Source organism: Medicago sativa, chromosome 7, assembly GCF_051527215.1.
Source record: "Medicago sativa cultivar Bolivia chromosome 7, Bolivia_mono, whole genome shotgun sequence".
In the NCBI taxonomy this organism is placed as follows: Eukaryota; Viridiplantae; Streptophyta; class Magnoliopsida; order Fabales; family Fabaceae; genus Medicago; species Medicago sativa.
The window spans coordinates 27,020,495-27,038,544 of NC_140755.1; the positions used below are offsets into that span (position 1 = coordinate 27,020,495).

General features: G+C 37.4%; 1 protein-coding gene across 1 annotated transcript; it reads left to right on the plus strand.

Annotated features, from left to right (window-relative positions):
• The first annotated feature begins 14,641 nt into the window (after nucleotides 1-14,641).
• LOC146905267 (uncharacterized) lies at nucleotides 14,642-15,583 on the plus strand. Its single transcript, XM_085728500.1, has 2 exons — nucleotides 14,642-14,937; nucleotides 15,040-15,583. The coding sequence occupies exons 1-2, from the start codon at nucleotides 14,642-14,644 to the stop codon at nucleotides 15,581-15,583; spliced, it is 840 nt and encodes a 279-aa protein (XP_085584626.1).
• Nucleotides 15,584-18,050: the final 2,467 nt, after the last annotated feature.

The window sequence follows — 18,050 nt, forward strand, 5'->3', positions numbered from 1 at the left end:
CGTTGTCAGTTATGATCTTGTTGGGAACACCATATCGACAGATGATGTTATTCTTGATAAACTTGACAACCATCTGCTTGGTCACATTTGCATAGGAGGCAGCTTCAACCCACTAGAATGAAACGATGTCCATTGGAAGCTTTTGGTTCAATTCTTCCGATCATGTCAATGCCCCACATAGAGAAAGGCCATGGGGAAGATATAACATTGAGAGCGTGTGGAGGCACATGAATCTTGTCAGCATAAATTTGACACTTGTGGCATCTTTTGGCATGTTTGTGGCAGTCACGCTCCATAGTTATCCAGTAATAGCCGACTCTTAACAATTTCCTCGACATAGTGTGGCCCGAAGCATGGGTCCCAAAAGTACCATCATGTACATCATGCATCAATTTCTCAGCTTCTTGCTGTCAACACATCTCAGCAAGACCATGTCATAGTTCCTCTTGTATAGGATTTCTCCGTCCAGAAGGAATCTACTAGCCCATCTTCTCAAAGTCTTTTTATCCCTGTTGGAAGCACCAGGTGGATATTCACGATTCTGCAAGAATTGTTTGATGTTGTAATACCAAGGCTTTTTACCATTCACATCTTCATCAACTTGATCTGGCATATTTTCAATGGTAAACACATGAGCGGGTCTATCAAGATGCTGTACTTTGATTACAGGCACATCATTCCAGTGATTGACACGAAACATGGAAGATAAAGTAGCAAGAGCATCAGCCATTTGATTTTCATCCCGAGGGATATGGTGCAGCTCAACTTTTGTAAAGTATGTCAATAGACGTCTTGCATAGTCACGGTAAGGGATCAGCTTCTCATGATGAGTCTCTCATTCACCCTTTATCTGATTAATAACAAGCGCAGAATCTCCATAGATGTCAAGGTGCTTAATTCTCAGATCAAGGGCTTCTTCAATGCCCAGGATACATGCTTCATATTCAGCTATGTTGTTCATGCACTCAAAAGTTATTCGAGCGGTGAAAGGAATGTGGTGCCCCTGCGGAGTTACAATAATGGCCCCAATTCCTTTACCATAAGCATTAACAGCACCATCAAACACTAGTCCCCATTTGCTATTGGGGTCTGGCCCTTCATTGATCAGTGGCTCTCCGCAGTCTTTTCCTTTTAGATACATAATCTCTTCATCAGGGAAATCAAACTTAATTGGCTGGTAATCATCAAGAGGTTGACAAGCAAGATGCTCAGCAAGGACACTTCCTTTGATTGCTTTCTGAGCTTTGTACACAATATCATATTCAGACAACAACATTTGCCAACGTGCAATCTTTCCAGTAACAGCAGGCTTTTCAAAGATGTACTTGATTGGATCCATTCGGGATATCAACCAAGTTGTATGATTCACCATATAATGACGTAGGCGTTTGGCAGCCCAGGCTAAAGCACAACAAGTCTTTTCAAGCATCGTATACCGAGTCTCACAGTCGGTGAACTTCTTGCTCAGATAGTAGATAGCATGCTCTTTCTTACCAGTCTCATCTTGTTGACCGAGGACACAACCCACAGAATCATCTAACACTGACAGATACATAATCAAAGGCCTTCCTTCCACTGGCGGGACAAGGATAGGTGGTTCCAACAGGTATTCTTTAATGCTATCAAAAGCTTCCTGGCATTCATCATTCCATACAACAGGCTGATTCTTTCTGAGCAATTTGAAAATTGGTCCGCAGGTAGTAGTCATGTGAGATATAAATCTTGAAATATAATTCAGACGTCCGAGGAAACCTCTGACTTGCTTTTCAGTTTGATGGGCCGGCATCTCTCTGATGGCTCGGACTTTATCAGGATCAACTTCAATGCCTCTTTGACTGACAATGAAGCCTAGTAATTTTCCCGATCTTACGCCAAATGTGCACTTATTGGGATTCAACCGCAGCTTGTACTTTCTCAATCTTTCAAACATCTTTTTCAAATACACAACATGCTGCTCCTCATCACTTGATTTCACAATCATGTCATCAACATATACTTCAATCTCTTTGTGAATCATATCATGAAACAGAGTTGTCATACCTCTTTGATAGGTAGCACCAGCATTTATCAAGCCAAACGGCATCACTTTATAACAGAACGTTCCCCACGGAGTGATGAAGGACGTTTTTTCTCTATCTTCAGGTGACATTCGTATCTGATTATAACCAGAGAAACCATCCATGAAGGAGAACACTTTGGATTGAGCAGTACTGTCAACAAGCACGTCAATATGAGGCAATGGGAAGTTATCTTTTGGACTGGCTTTATTCAGATCTCTGTAATCAACACACATTCGAACTTTCCCATCTTTCTTTGGTACTGGTACGATGTTGGCAATCCACTCAGGATATTCAGCTGTCATGAGGAAACCCGCATCAATCTGCTTCTGTACTTCAGCCTTGATCTTAAGAGCCATGTCTGGACGAGACCTTCTTAATTTCTGCTTGACAGGAGGACATTCAGGTCTTGTCGGTATTCGGTGTTCCACAATCTTGGGATCTAGACCCGGCATATCTTCATAGGACCATGCAAAGACATCTGGATAATCATGGAGAAGCTGAGTGATCTTCTTTTTCACTTCTGGCTCAAGTGCAGCACCGATCTTGATCTCTCGCTTGTTTTCTTCAGTACCCAGGTTGATGAGCTCAATCTCTTCCTGGTGAGGCTGAATGGCTCTTCTTTCTTGCTCAAGCAGTCGAGTGATCTCGTACGGTATCTCTTCATCATCATCATCCACATCTTCAGCTTCATATACAGGGAATTCAAAATTTGGAGGAACCATAGGGTCACTGTGTTCAACGGGTTTATTGTGGTTCAATCTGCATAATATGATTGGGATGATTTTTAGAAAAAGGTTTTTTCATGCAAATTTTCGAAATTAATAAGAAAATACAGATGTTTTGGTTTTTTCTGGCAATACCATTATTTCCAAGAAAAAGGCACTAAAAAGTAAAAAAACAAAGAGTCGTGAGAAAGACGACAATTTTTATTGATAACGGCAATGCCGAAACAAACATGCCCTTACAATGATATTACTTTCGCCTTGGGCAGAGCGAAAGGATTGTTATTTTGAAAACAAAGAAAAACATGAGCAACAAGACACATTACATGGAAGCATGCATGACTAAAGGAACATCAATTTCCTCCCAATTTCTCACAGTGCCTCTTGGTATAACAAATGTAGGCACATAACTACTCTCAGCAGCATCTTCAGCAATAGCATTGATAAACCCAGCACTGTAGAAATCTCCTGTTGAGACGCCGGAAGTTGGGGAGAATCCAAGGCCTTCTTTACGCTTGTTTTCCAGAATCTGAATCAATTTGCCCCAGCCGGCAGCCTGCCCTTCTTGAACAGCCCTCTGGGCGTCTTTCAATGAAGCCATAATAGTACCAGCTCTTCGGGGTTCTGCACCTTCAACAGTCAAGCCTTGAAATGACGTCCCTTCAGTGGACCCTGCTTCAACACAAGAGAAAGATGACACTTGTCTAACCAGATATGCTTCTTCACCATGCACAGTGACAATCTTACCGTTCTTCACAAACTTGAGCTTTTGGTGTAAAGTAGAAGTTACTGCCCCAGCGTCGTGAATCCACGGTCTTCCGAGGAGACAACTGTAAGAGGCATTGATGTCCATGACCTGGAAAGTGATCTGAAATGTCTCGGGACCAATGGTAATTGGCAAGTCTACTTCCCCAAGAACATCTTTGCGAGATCCGTCAAAGGCCTTAACCAAATAGCTGCTTCCCCTTAAGGAGATTCCATGATGACTCAACTGTCTCAATGTAGATTCAGGCATTACATTTAAGGATGATCCAGTGTCCACCAACACATTGGATATCATGTCAGACTTGCAGTGTACTGAGATATGTAGAGCCAAGTTTTGATGTTTCCCTGCTTCGGGGAGTTCATCGTCACCAAACCCCAAGTTATTGCAAGCAGTAATGTTACCCACTATTCCATCAAACTGATCCACAGTGACTTCATGATCAACATAAGCTTGTTCCAGTACTTTCATCAACACTTTCCTGTGAGCCTCTGAGCTCATGAGCAGAGACAAGATGGATATCTTTGACGAAGTTTGTAGCAGCTGGTCAACAATTTTATAGTCGCTCTTTTTGATAAGCCTCAGAATTTCGTCCAGATTGGACTCGTCAATAGATTGGCCTGTTGGGCCGGGGCTCTTGCCAATAGGAGGAGCAACTGGTGGAGTCACTGTGGCGATAGGTGTAACCACCTTCTTTTGGAACAAGGTTGGACGGACTTTTCCGCTTCTCAGAGCTGTAATTTCACCTGCAACATTATCAACTGTAGCTGGGGATACCAGAGGCACTTCTACTCCGTTTTCAATCATGGTTGCATTGTACTTGTAAGGGATTGCTTTTGTAGAAGCGTAAGACACAGGACCAGGTAACCTGATCACTAAGGGCTCGGCATTCCTTGTCTTAGATGCACTTTCAACAGGAGAATCATGAAATACTGGCACGATCACACATACATCACTGACAATCAGGTGTTTGTCATCCATTAGGCTCTGTATATCATCTTGCACCACACAACAACCCATAGGATTTTGAAGACATTCTGAACAAGAAGCATGATCGTGATTGAACAAAGAAGCCTGGCAAAGTTTGACATGTAGCGGTACCAAGGGAGTAACAACATTACGGACATTCAATGTGGGATCCTCTTGAGGAATGGGGATCCTTTCAAAAGCTTCAATCATGTTAACAACAGCATGGTTTGGAAGTGGATTGTCAAGAACATGAGGAACGATATTTTCAAAAGTCAACCGTCCCTTTTCTATCAGGTCTTTCACAATATACTTCAGAGCATAGCAACCTTCAACATCGTGGCCTTGAGCGCCCTGATGAAATTCACATGTAAGATCTTGTCGGAACCTGGGAGGCAATGGGTTAGGCGGAGGCTTGCTTGGTCTAGTGGCACAGTGTCCCTTAGCAAGTAAAGTTGGGAGCAGCTCAGCATACCGCATAGGTATTGGTGGAAAAGAAGGTCTAGGTCGGGGACCCTGTTGTTGCTGCTGTTGCTGCTGAACAGGAGGCTGGTGTTGCACCTGTTGAGCAATGGCATTAACGGGCACTGGTGGTTGACCCGGTGGCAGAGGATATTGCTGATAGAATGGCGGGAAGAAAGGATGTTGAGAGTACTGCATATATTGATAGGGCAGAGGTAATTGTGTAGCAGCTGCAGATGTAGACTGATTACCAGATACCATCCCTATTTCAGATTCTTTCCTCTTATGGTGGCCATTACCGTACTTCTTTGGTGCACTGGCTGAAGATTCACCTTTCTCAAGAACAATGATACCTTCTCTGACAGCCTCCTCTAGACGAGTTCCTATAGTGACCATGTCGGAGAAGTTGTTTGGAGCAGATACTATCATTCTTTCCTTATATTCCTTCTTCAGAGTCTTCAGAAATGTCTGTGTTAATTCTTCCTCATCAAGTCGAGGAGAAACACGGGCAGCTGCCCCTCTCCATCTCTGGGCATACTCACGGAAGGTTTCATCTGACTTCTGAGACAAGGACTTAAGGGAGTCCCTATTTGGCTTTAGACGAGTGTTGAATTCATAATGACTTTCAAAGGAAGCAGCAAGATCTTCGAAAGTATGGATATTGTCTTTGCTCAAACCAGTGTACCAATCTGCCGCATCTTCTGCTAGGCTGTCTTGGAAGCAGTGTATCATCAGTGCATCATTGTCTGCATAATTGGCCATCTTTCGGACGTACCGAATGACATGGTTATGTGGACAGGAAGATCCGTTGTATTTGTCAAAATCCGGCACCTTGAATTTCTTAGGAATCTCAAATCGGGATACCAGGCACATATCACGAGCCTTAGCAGAGACATTGTTCCCACGGCTAGCCTTGACTTCACGGAGTTCTCCAGCCAACTTCCTTAACTGCCTTTTCATGGCTTCCATTGCAGGATCTTGTCCACGCGGAGTATTGACATCAATCACCTGTTGCACAGTGTGGACGATAGGATCGGTAACAACAGTAGTCACCTGAGGCATAGCAGTGGATACGGGAATCTGTCCTTGACCAGCAAAACCAGAGACACCAGCAGCAGTATTAGGAGAATAGTAAGATGAGAGTCCATAAGGACGCCCATTGGGCATAACAAACCGAGCATCAATAGCCACAGTAGACAGTGGGATAGATGGAATTGCTTCAGTAGAAACTGGGACAGATGTGGCTGGTTGTTCCTGTGCAGCCATCATAGTGGACATAGCGTCATGAGCCTTAGCCAAATCTTCTTTCATAGCAGCCAATTCGGCACGGAGCTGAGCATTTTCTTCTTCAAAGTTAGCCATGATCCTTCTCTTGTAAAATCTTGTTTGATGAATTCTATCTGGTTGGTAGACCTTGCGAGCACGAGCCACCTTTCAGACTGCGGCGGATAAAAACCAGGAGGCAATGAGCACGAGAGAAGTCTTTTGTGACCAATGAATGCATATGATGCATGAAATGTGTTAATGCATATGCAAAAGGACTCTTTTTGTGTTATCGAAGGGTTTTAGACAAATTAGAAGTTTGTAAGCATTACTAAACAACAATTAACATGAACGGGAAACAAACAACTAACATATAGTTTTACAAGACAATTCCCTTTGAAATGCTAAGCCAAGGGATAGACTTTGAAATGTAAAGCAACATAAACAAATGGAAATAACAACAGGAAGTAAAAACCCTCAAGCATAGGAAGTGGAAGCATCGTCCTCAGACTCAGACTCATAGCTGCAGTATCGGGCATAGAAGTCACGGGCACCCCTAGCCCTCTTGGAGTCTCTCATAAGCAACCTATCTTTCTCTTCAATCTCTTTCCTAGCTTTAGCCAACTCTTTCTTCAGTGTCAAGACCTCATGAGTCTGCTGCTCATCCTTTCCATCCAAAGTCATGATCAAGTTCTCAACCTCATAGTATCTAGCCCTCCACTGATGCTTCTCCCGACTCTCCATAGCTAGATGCTCCTGATACATCTCTTGGGTAGGTGGGAGTAGAGGCAAAGGCATGGTAGGAACAGATGCAGACACATATCTCATAGAGGGGTAAGGCATACCGATCTCCACAGCTTGGTTTATCACCCACTGTGTATAGGCCTCATGAGCAACACCGGACCTTACACCCATATACTTCACCTCTTTCTTACAAAGTTTGGACCAAGCTTCCATGAAATCCTCTCTTATTCCGGTGGGAGCATTGGAGTAGTGGAAGAAGTAAGGAGCTGTAGCAAGATTGATGGGCTTTCCTTTCATCGGGAAACCAAATTGTCGCAAAGCGAGCTCCGGGTTATAGTTGATTCCACCCCGGGTACCAAGAAGAGGTACATTAAGAAACTTCCCACCGCCAAAGATGATTTCCTTAACCCTAGAAGCGGGAGTGAGCCAAACCACTTCATTAGGAGTGAGAGCCATAATCCTCTGTGAAATGGACCAATTCTCCAGATTGTCGTGGAAAGATTGCGGAAGGTGTGAAATAAACCACCTATAGAGGAGAGGCACACAACAAAGAATGTATCCACGACCTTTGCCGGAACGATCGTGAATAGCATGGTATGTGTCAGCTAGGAAAGTAGGAACCAGATTCTTGGAGTGGAAGATTATAATAGCATTCATGTCCACGGAGTCATCAAGATTCGGAAAGAGAATAAGCCCATAGATGAGAAGTGCAAGAATAGCCTCAAGAGTGTCCTGACAAGTGGTATTGAGTTTGGCTTTCCCAAGAAGGTACTCTGAGGTGAACCCTCGGATGCGTGCCTTAGTGACAAGATTCTTGGAGACATCGGTGGTCTTGAGATAGAGATCTTTAGCAATAACCAATGGAGTAGGAGGATTCTCAAGTCCCGCGAAAGGCACCCCCTTAGCAATAGATAGACCCATCAAGGAAGAATAAGCCTCTAGAGTAGGCACCAACTGAAAGTCGGGGAAAGTAAAGCACCGATACTCCTGATCATAGAATTGCACTAGAGTGTGCACAAGCTTCTCATCCACATTAGTCTGGAGAATAGTAAGTAAAGCCCCGCAACGACGTCGGAAACCAGTCGGATCCTCAATCTTGAGTGCCAAATCTCTCAAACTAGCCAAATCCACTTCCTTGAACTTGTAGGACTTAGTCTTCTTCATTCCTACAATGTTTACAAATTCAACTTGTCTAAGCCCTTCGATAACAATGCATGGAAAAAGTTTATGCATGTATGCATGTATGCATGAATGCATGCTTATGTTCAAATTCGGAGAAAACATGGGTTGAAGTTCAAAGTCGAGGAGTCATGCGTGGACACGGTGTCCAGTGAAACTAGGGCTTTAGGAAATAGTAACCAGGTTCTAAAAAGGTTCCCAAGTTGCAACCTCTCCGACGTATATCACGGTGTCACGAGACAACACTCGCTCCATGATTATCCGTGGAAGGTCTAACTTGAGTGTAGTATCGCGTGACGACTAAAACTCGAGACGACACTCGGTTTAGCCTCCGCACTACGTCCTAGAAAATGGCCATGGATGGGTTTGGTTATCTACGGTTCATAGCGTCATAGAACAATTAGAAGTAAAGTGCCTAAACGCGACGACACGCGCCGACAACATCACCCCTAAAATGCATTAGCTATGTGGGATTGATCACATAATCCAAAACACGAGGCAACCCCCGGAATGAATTGTCGATTATATCCCTCCTAAATCCTAAGTTCACTCAGCCCGGGTGCAGGACTTTTGATATTCTTACCCCACACGTTTGCAAGAAATTAAACATTTATTCACATAGGAAAGCAATTAAAAGAAACAAGTAAAAAAGAGCGCAAGCGTGGAAATAAAGACTAGGCGTAACTCTCGAATCTCCCCAGTGAAGTCGCCAGCTGTTTTATCTTGGTTTTCGAGTGTCAAACATTGATTACGTTTGAACCTTTTTAACCGGTGATATCTTATTTTTTCTCGGGAAGGGAAAAAGTAAGCAAAACCCTTGAGAATCGAGGTCCGGGAGTTGTTTTCGCTATGGGAAGGTGTTAGGCACCCATATCGACTATAGTATCCTATAGGAACCGTCCTTAATTTCTACGCGCGCGCTTTATTTTTAAATGCTATTTTGAAAGAAAATATTAAGCCTAAAAGTATTCTAAGTGAAGAATTGGAGGGAGAAGAATGTGTTTGAATTTTTGTTTTATTTGAATTGAAGGAATTTTGTTCTTTGCCTACGTACCCGTTTAAGGGATCAAATCCACCGTAGTTCTCTTCCAAAAATGTTTTTGTTTTTGTTGGTTGATTTTAAGTTTGAAAATTGGAATTTTAAGAATAAGAGAGAGAGAGAGGCCTCAAGGCATGAGATTATGAAAAGAGTGAGGTGGAATTAGTCAATTGCAAAAAGGTCTAAGTATGATTAAAATTCTTTAAGATTTTTGTTTAAGAAAAAGAAAAGGAAAATTCAATGGGATTTTGATCCCAAGGTTTATTAAGGTTTATTTGAGTGAAATTGTTCATATTTTTTGGAAAATTGATTTTTCTAAGTGTAAATCCTAAGCATTCATCTAAACATACAATCCTAAACATACATCTAAACATGCATATTCTAGCCATATACCTAAAGTGATGTGTGTGCATGTGTCGGTGCTTGTGTCGGTGTACATTATTAGAGTCCATTGTCCTTATTACATCATATCCTAGATACATTCTATGGTCTTGCAAGAAATTGAAAGGCATAAGAACAATATTACAAAATTCCTAGGTCTTTACATTCTAAACTTGGTATGAATTTTAAAGTGTGGAAAAAATAAAAGGATGGAGATGTGAGATGGGAGATGAAATGCTCATGATGTATGAAACGTGAAACACAAGAAAATGGTTAGTAGCACATGATAATATGAAGAAAAATAAGGCAAGAAACATAATATAATAGAGGCATAGAATCTAACACAAAATAAACCAAGACAAGTGCAAAATATGACTAAAAATTCACCCATGGGATGCAAGCATCACATAGCTCACAATTCTCATGATCTTATACATTTTTAAAGGTATATATTCTGTTCTTAAAATGAGAATTAAAGCCATATGATGAACCCTACATTTTCAAGTGAATTTAGACATTTTTTGCACTATTTATTTATAGACATAACTTGCAAGGCAAGTAACTACCCAAGATCCACACTCATGCAGCAAGATTATATGCAAATAATATCTAAAAAAAACAAGAATCACAGGACATATACCACAATCCAAAGTATCAAGAATTTGAAAAGGGATTAGATGATTTTTTCATAAAATTTTGTAGAAAATCAAGAAATAAAAGCAAGGAAATGTACTAATATTTTTTAGTAATATTTTCAGTAAACAAATTGCATAAAAACATCACAAAATTGACAAGAAACATACACAAATTGTTATGGAATTTTTCAAGAAAATTTTAATACGAATGGGAGTGTGACAAGCAAAGCCAGTGGGACAAATAGCAAAAAAAACCAGGGGAAACAGACTAGAGGCCCAAGGCCCAGACACCAGTAAGGAACGGATCAGAGGGAAGACTCAGTGACCGTCAGATTGATCCACATGGATCAGGATGAGATCTGACGGTTGAGAGGGAGGGAGAATGAACCGGATCTGAACCGAACCGGTCTAGGTGTCTATAAAAACTCCAAGACACCGGTCCAATTCATTTCTCCCAACTCTTTCTCTCTCTACCTCCACTCCTTCTCTCTCTAAAGGCTCCTGAGCTCTGCAACTTGCAGGCCGGAGAAGACGATCGGAGTTCTCTCCGACGCGGTGGCTGGCGTTAGCGCCGCCACGCCGGAGCTGAAACTTCGTTGTTTCTTGAATTTTTTTTCATTATTAGGTCGTCTTCTTCGTCCTAAGTTCAGAAATGACGTTCATTTTCCTCAAAACCTAATAGATCGACGTAGATCTACATCTAAACTTTACGGTTTTTGGTTTTTGGAACTTCTTCAAAATTCTTGATACGAAACCCTAACTTATTTCGTTTTTTACACTGATGACGAATCTAAACTCTGATTACGAAAATAAACGGTGAATCTTCATGTTTTTTCAGTTTAGGGTTTCGTTTTGAACTTTCATTGCATCTTTTCGAAGCTTTCACTTCGATTCACCGTTTATTTCCAATTCTGAGACTTCGATGATGATTTACAGTGAAGAGTGAGAAGGTTCTTTGAATATACCTGAAGGTTCGAGTGAGAAGACGAAGGAAGCCTTCGTAGATCCTCTCTGAGCTTTCTGGTAAATGCTTCGTTGTGGTTGAACTGGTGAAATTCTTCTTCCTCTCCTCTGATTCGAATCTTTCGATCTTTCTTCTTCTCACTTTCTCGTCTCTGTGATCGCTTGAGTTCGTCCTTTTGGTGTCGAATTCAAGCTTGAATTGCAGGGATATTGATTCGATGATGATGATTTCTCAAGAAATCTCTGAGAATCAACATTAATTTGTTGAATTTTTGTTCAATTGATACGGTTAGGGTTTATATGTTCTTGAGTTTCTGGAGAATTCTGAATTTTGATCTATGATTCTTGGAGAGAGAATGTGAAATGGTGTTTGTGATGTGGCGTTGATTCTGTGGCCAATTCTGACACTGTGCACTATTTATAATCTGCCATGTGTACTTGAGACCCACTGAGATGGCGACATGTGTCCTGGGCCTGTAACTAACTCGTCCCTTGCTGGATTTTGGACTTGAGGGCTCTTGTGCAATTTCGAAACTTTTGAGGGTTGACCTGCAATTTCTAAAAGGACCAGATTGCAAATTTTGGACAAACTGACTTAATTGCAAATTTAAAAAATGTTTAAAGGACTGAAGAAGAAAAAATGGACCAAAAAATGCAATTATTAAAAATTAAAGGACTAAAAAAAGAGAAGTAACAAAAGGACTAATGTGCAAATTTTAGAAATTAAAGGGCTAAAGTGCAAAAATAATAAAAAAAATAAAATTGAATTAAAAATTGGTAAAATTGACTAAACGTAAAGTGAAACGATTAAAATTGACAAAACGGACTAAAATGAACCAATGACTTAAATGAGGTACTTTAAAGTAACCTCTCTCTGTCCAAATTTCGTGTGAAATGACCAAAATGCCCCTGGAGACTAAACGACTAAAAATGACTCAGATGCAAATTAAAAATGGATTTTTAACAGAGAATTAAAGCAAGGATTTATTTTCCAATTTAAAAGACTCAGAGACAAAAAAAAAATTTTAGAATTTAAACAGAGTTTTAACACATGAAAAGACTAAAATGCCCCTAGGGGCTAAACTGACTCAAAATGACTTCAAATGCAATTTTTGAAATGGATTTTGACATAGAATGGAAACAAAGACTTACTCAAACTATTCAAAAGGACTCAGACAATTTTTTAAAGACTGAAAGAAATTTTAACATAGGAAATGACTAAACTGCCCTTTTTCATGAATTTTGCAAATAACATCGAAATAAGATGCAGAGAAAGATGCAATTAATCAGAGACATATCAAATGACTTGAAATGCAAGAAAAGAGGAATTGAGCTAGTATTTTTAGGTCCAAAATTAGGGTATAACACCATTGTCCAAAGTACGTCCAAATTTTTTGAAGATTCAAAGTAAGGTACCAGGATGTCAGAGACTTGTATGATCCTTTTCTCATAACAAATTGTCCATGTAAATTGTTTGTAGAAACCTCAACTCCATGATCATAAAATTCCTGAGTTAATTTGACACAGACAGAGTCACCCTTAATGCAAGGCTTTGGAAGCTGTAAAACCGAGACATCATCCTGATTCGAAAATGCTTGCACAAACGTATGTTGTTTCACACGTTGTTCATGGACCGCTTGAATTATCAGCTATTATACCAAATTTCCAATTGCAGATAGGAGGATCCATGGTCATTATGACCAAGACCTAAAGTGGAAAAGATCAGATGCAGTAACTTGTGATGCTTGATATATGATTCGAAGGAGTATGATGACATGACCAACCTTTGTAATGCTTGAATCATCAACATGGTTGTATCGACATAGTTATCAAACCACAAGACAGGTCACGGAGGAAGGCAGTGATTGCAACCAAAAACGATGGCCGAAATAAGCAAGGTGGCGACGAGTTTGATCAGGGAAAGTGAAACCCTAGTAAACTTATACTTTCAAAAAAAAAAATGGATGAGGACGGGAAATAAGATTCAAATAACATATAAGAAGAATACGATCCTTAATTTAAAATTTATCAATTTTATATATACTAATAAATAAAGGGAATGCATTTTTTTTTTGGGAGATTTCTCCTTTTCAATTTTACCCCTTTGTTAAACTATTTTATTATTTTTATTTAAACTAGAGTTTAGACGGGCACACGATACCCTTCTGTTTGCTCTTTTTTATTTCTCTAATGTGTATAAATTACAAACAATAGTTTTTTTTATGAAATTTTGATTTTTATTAAAATTATAGGTATATATATTTTACACTTTCATATTTTATTAAAATATTTTATTAAACTATACTTATTATTTTCAATAATATCGACAATATAGTAAATATGATGTAAATTCTGATTTTTTTGGATGACTTAAAGAATATAGCTTTCTTAAAGACAGATTTGTTTAAAGATATAATTGGAAGTGAAATAACCACCCCCAAAATCAAGTATTCCATTTACATTATTTTTAGCATATTTTTCAATCATTTTATTTAGGTTTTAATCCAATTTATAGGAGTTTTAGAACAATTGCCTATGATTTTTAAGACATTTTGTAATATTTTCATTTCGAGTCATGTAATTATAGTTTTCCCGAAACCAAGCATTTCTTATGTGTTTTTGATGTAATTCACAGCAAAATCGTTCAAATTGGCAAAGCAAAACATCTCAAGAGGATTTTGGATACCATGAATGAAGATTTAAGAGGCAGATGAAAACATTTCAAAGAGAAAAAAAAGGCAAAAACGCACAACTTGGTAGAAGGGACACGCCCGGTGTGCAAAAATGCACTGGATTCGAAGCAGTGCCAGGGCATACTATTACTTTAACTTATTGTTACAATCTATTCGAATGTATTATTTATGATACTATGACTAGATAAATATTTCTTCCAAAAAAAAAAAAAAAAATTCACATAAAGATTTCTACCAAAACAAAAATTCTTTAAAAATATGTTTATCAAAAAAAATATCTTATAAAGATTTCTAACAAAAAAAATATATTTCTTTATAAAGATTTTTACCAAAAAAAAGTACATTTCTTATAAAGATTTCTACCAAAAAATATATTTCTTAATCATAAAGATTTGTTACAAATAGGTCTTTTTTTAATATTTGGATTAGTTTGGTAAATATCCTTTAATTCCTTCAAAAAAAAAATTCCTTAATTAATTGGAACGTTTAAACGTACTACAAAACCAACTGGACTTGAAGAAAAATAGACAATATTCATGCACAAATCAATCGGTGCGATATTCTTTCCTCACATCGTTTCGAATTTCCAATTCAATCTATATTCCTAAAGAGTATACCTTTCCTTATATTCGTAAATAGATTTGTATTAACTTTTTTTAATAAATTGCTTTTTTTTTTTTCTTTTACGATATAAATAACCCTTGCTATAAGCTTCTTTTTTCATTAAATCAGAAAACCATAAGGTATAGCTTGTGATACTTAGTTTGTACCATGGCATCCAAATCCTCTAGTATCTCTTCCACTTCACAAGATCAAGGTGACTCTTTCCACACCATTGAAGTGGTGAACACAAAGGAGAATGAAGATCAACCCTCAAACGCCAATGCTGATAATTGTATCGATTTTGTGAAGCTATCAGACAATGATTCCGTTCGTGGGTCGAAGGTGCAAGAGCTAGAACTTTTTAGCTCTATTCAAGTTGGTTCATTATCTTGTTTTGCTAAAAACAATAATGAAGGGAAATACGAGAACAAACATGATCAACCCTCAAGATCCAATTCCAACAAGTCTATTGATTTTGTCCAGCTCTCTAATGATGATCTAGTTCGTAGGACGTCGAAGGTACAAGAGTACGATTTTATTAGCACTATTAAAGTGGAAAAGAAGAGTTCGGATTCAAGCTCTTTTGCATGCTCCTATTGCAATGCACAATATTCTACATCTCAAGTGTTAGGAGGACACCAAAACGCTCATAAAGCGGAACGTGCATTTGAAAAACAACATAAACAAATATATTATGGTAGTTTTTTAAGTTTAGGGCAGCCTCAATATAACCCTTATTTTAAGTATCCTGGAACTCATTTTCCAACTTATAATTATGGGGTACTTGGGGTTAGAATGGAGTCAACAATTCAAAAACAACATTATACCAGCCCTAGGATTACAACACATAGGCTTGGGTATAGTTATGGTGCTTTGTCTTTGCAAGAGATATTAAACCCTTCTCTTGTTAGATTAAGAAATAACATTGAGGGTAGTAATAATAGGGATGGAATTCTAGGTATTGATGGAGCAACTACTTCAGGTATTGGAGATTCTTCTACAAATGTGGCTTCTACTTCTACCATGGATGATGTTCATTCAAAGTCAAGCATTGAAGATGAACCCTCCAATTCCACATCTTCTGAGCTGGATTTAACACTTAAGCTTTAAATGTTATTGTTAGTTATATTGCTACTAGTTGCCAGTTGAACTTATTTCGTGGTATTTATCATTTTGTTTGTCAAATTATTGTTGTTGTTGTTCTTCTTGTTGTTGTTATTATTATTATTATTATTTTTATTATTATTATTATTATTATTATATATTAAAGAGACGAAGTTGTTGATTTGTTTTTTTTTTCTTTGGAGATAATTAGTGTATGTCATATTTTAAGCCTGATTAACGTTATTTTACCTAATTGTTTAATATGTTTGCAAGGGGAATCTCTCAACAACAAAAAATTGCAAGGGGAATTTTGGTAAGATTAAAGAAAAATTATTGCGCTATTTGTTCTATTATCTTTTTTTTTTAAGGATTGTTATCTATTATCTATTACCTAATTGTATTGGGTATGATTTCTTTATAAATACTAGCGAAAAGACGGACACTCACATGCTCGTCTTTCTGCTCTTTTTATTGCGTTAACGTTTGAAAATTAAGAACGGTATTTTTTTCTATGAAATTTTGATTTTGATTAAAACTAAAAATATAAATGTTTGTTGCTTCAAGTTATAACAAAACAAACTAACCATGATTATTTATTTCAATAATACCAACAATATAACAAAAAAAAATATAATCTAAATTATTTTTTTTAATCACACCAACAACAATTTTTATTATAGACAAAGTTGTTTAAGGGTATAATTGGGATAACGAAAAAGTAAGTATAAATATACTCATCTAGTTTGTTACATTTTTTAAATGATAAAAGAAAAAAATGACATATATATATATATATATATATATATATATATATTCATATTGTGTTTGTTACATTTTTTTAATATTTAAATTTATTCTTATCTATTTGTTACATATGTTATTTGTATTAATAATTAAGGATATTTTTGGAAAGAAAAAGTCATCCCAAAAGAGCTGAAAGGGATAATTTCTTTATATATAGTATAGATATAGATATTTGGATTACCTGCTTTCAGATTTCATAAGTTTTTTTTTTTTTTTTTTTGCTTTGTATGCATTACATTTTTTTTCTTTCTTTTATCACGTTTTATCCCATATTTTTCTTATAAGGTTTTAACAAGGTTGATGCTTGTATAAATTGCTTCCTTGGATTTTTAGCTTGGTCCTCCCAAATTATTTGTTGTCTATCACAATTTTTAATAATATTTTAGGCTAAACTGCACTTTTCGCCCCATAAGTTTTAAAATGTTGCGATTTTGGCCCCCTATTAAAAAAATGAAAATTTTGCCCCTCTATTTTACGAAACGTTGCAAAGCCATTGAGAAGACGTCACGTATCCCAAAACAGAGAGGCAAAATTTTCATTTTTATAATAGGGGACTAAAATCGCAATATTTTGAAACTTAGGAGACAAAAAGTGCAGTTTAGCCAATATTTTATTATGAGGTGTTGTTTTATGTAATTAGGGGTAGGGGTGCTATCCTAGTTGGGTTGCCTTCTCTCCATCTTTTGCACTTCATTGATTTTTTATTTTTATTTCAAATTTCTAAGCTTAAAATTTATGAAAGAATAGCAAAGAAAAATAAAACTCCCATCTTTTTTTTGTCTTTCTGAATGACAAAATTTATTTGAGAAAAAAAAAAGTAGAAAAAGTAGTTGCCCCATAACTCAAAATAAGTATAAGGGATACTCAACCCGTTAAAAATTAACACTCAATCAAGAATTAAGACAAAGGAGCCGGTTTGAGAGCCACTCATGGTACATACAATATAATGCTCCTTTTTTTCTCGATAATTTGAGTTTATCAATACTATATGGCTAAAAAACTAGATAGAGGGAGGGATACAAGTAGGGTCGTCTCAACAAATTCGTAGGCCCAATTTTAGTATTTTAAGGAATGTAAAAATAATTAAATTTAAGGCCCCAAAAATAATTAAATAAGGCATTATTAAGGAAAATTATTAAAAATTATACTCTAGTAAGACTTGAACATACAAGTAGGGTCGTCTCAACAAATTCGTAGGCCCAATTTTAGTATTTTAAGGAATGTAAAAATAATTAAATTTAAGGCCCCAAAAATAATTAAATAAGGCATTATTAAGGAAAATTATTAAAAATTATACTCTAGTAAGACTTGAACATACAAGTAGGGTCGTCTCAACAAATTCGTAGGCCCAATTTTAGTATTTTAAGGAATGTAAAAATAATTAAATTTAAGGCCCCAAAAATAATTAAATAAGGCATTATTAAGGAAAATTATTAAAAATCATACTCTAGTAAGACTTGAACCCTTGAACACATGACCACACACTCAAACATAAGTGGCCGAACCACTGTGATCAATTTGGAAAAAAAAAATTCACTTTAACTGTATATAACTATTATTTTAGTGCCTTAAAAAAAGTGTTTTGGGCTTCAAAAGGAAAAATCGAAAAGAAGAAGAAAAAAAAAAAACGAAGCTGATGAAATAGAAATTTCGACAAATCGAATAGGTA

Bases quoted from the DNA above. Each gene is read 5' to 3' on its own strand.
- LOC146905267 (XM_085728500.1), top strand. From the start codon at position 14,642: ATGGCATCCAAATCCTCTAGTATCTCTTCCACTTCACAAGATCAAGGT. The intron at 14,938-15,039 runs GTCTATTGATTT...GGAAAAGAAGAG, and splicing joins TCAAGATCCAATTCCAACAA to TTCGGATTCAAGCTCTTTTG.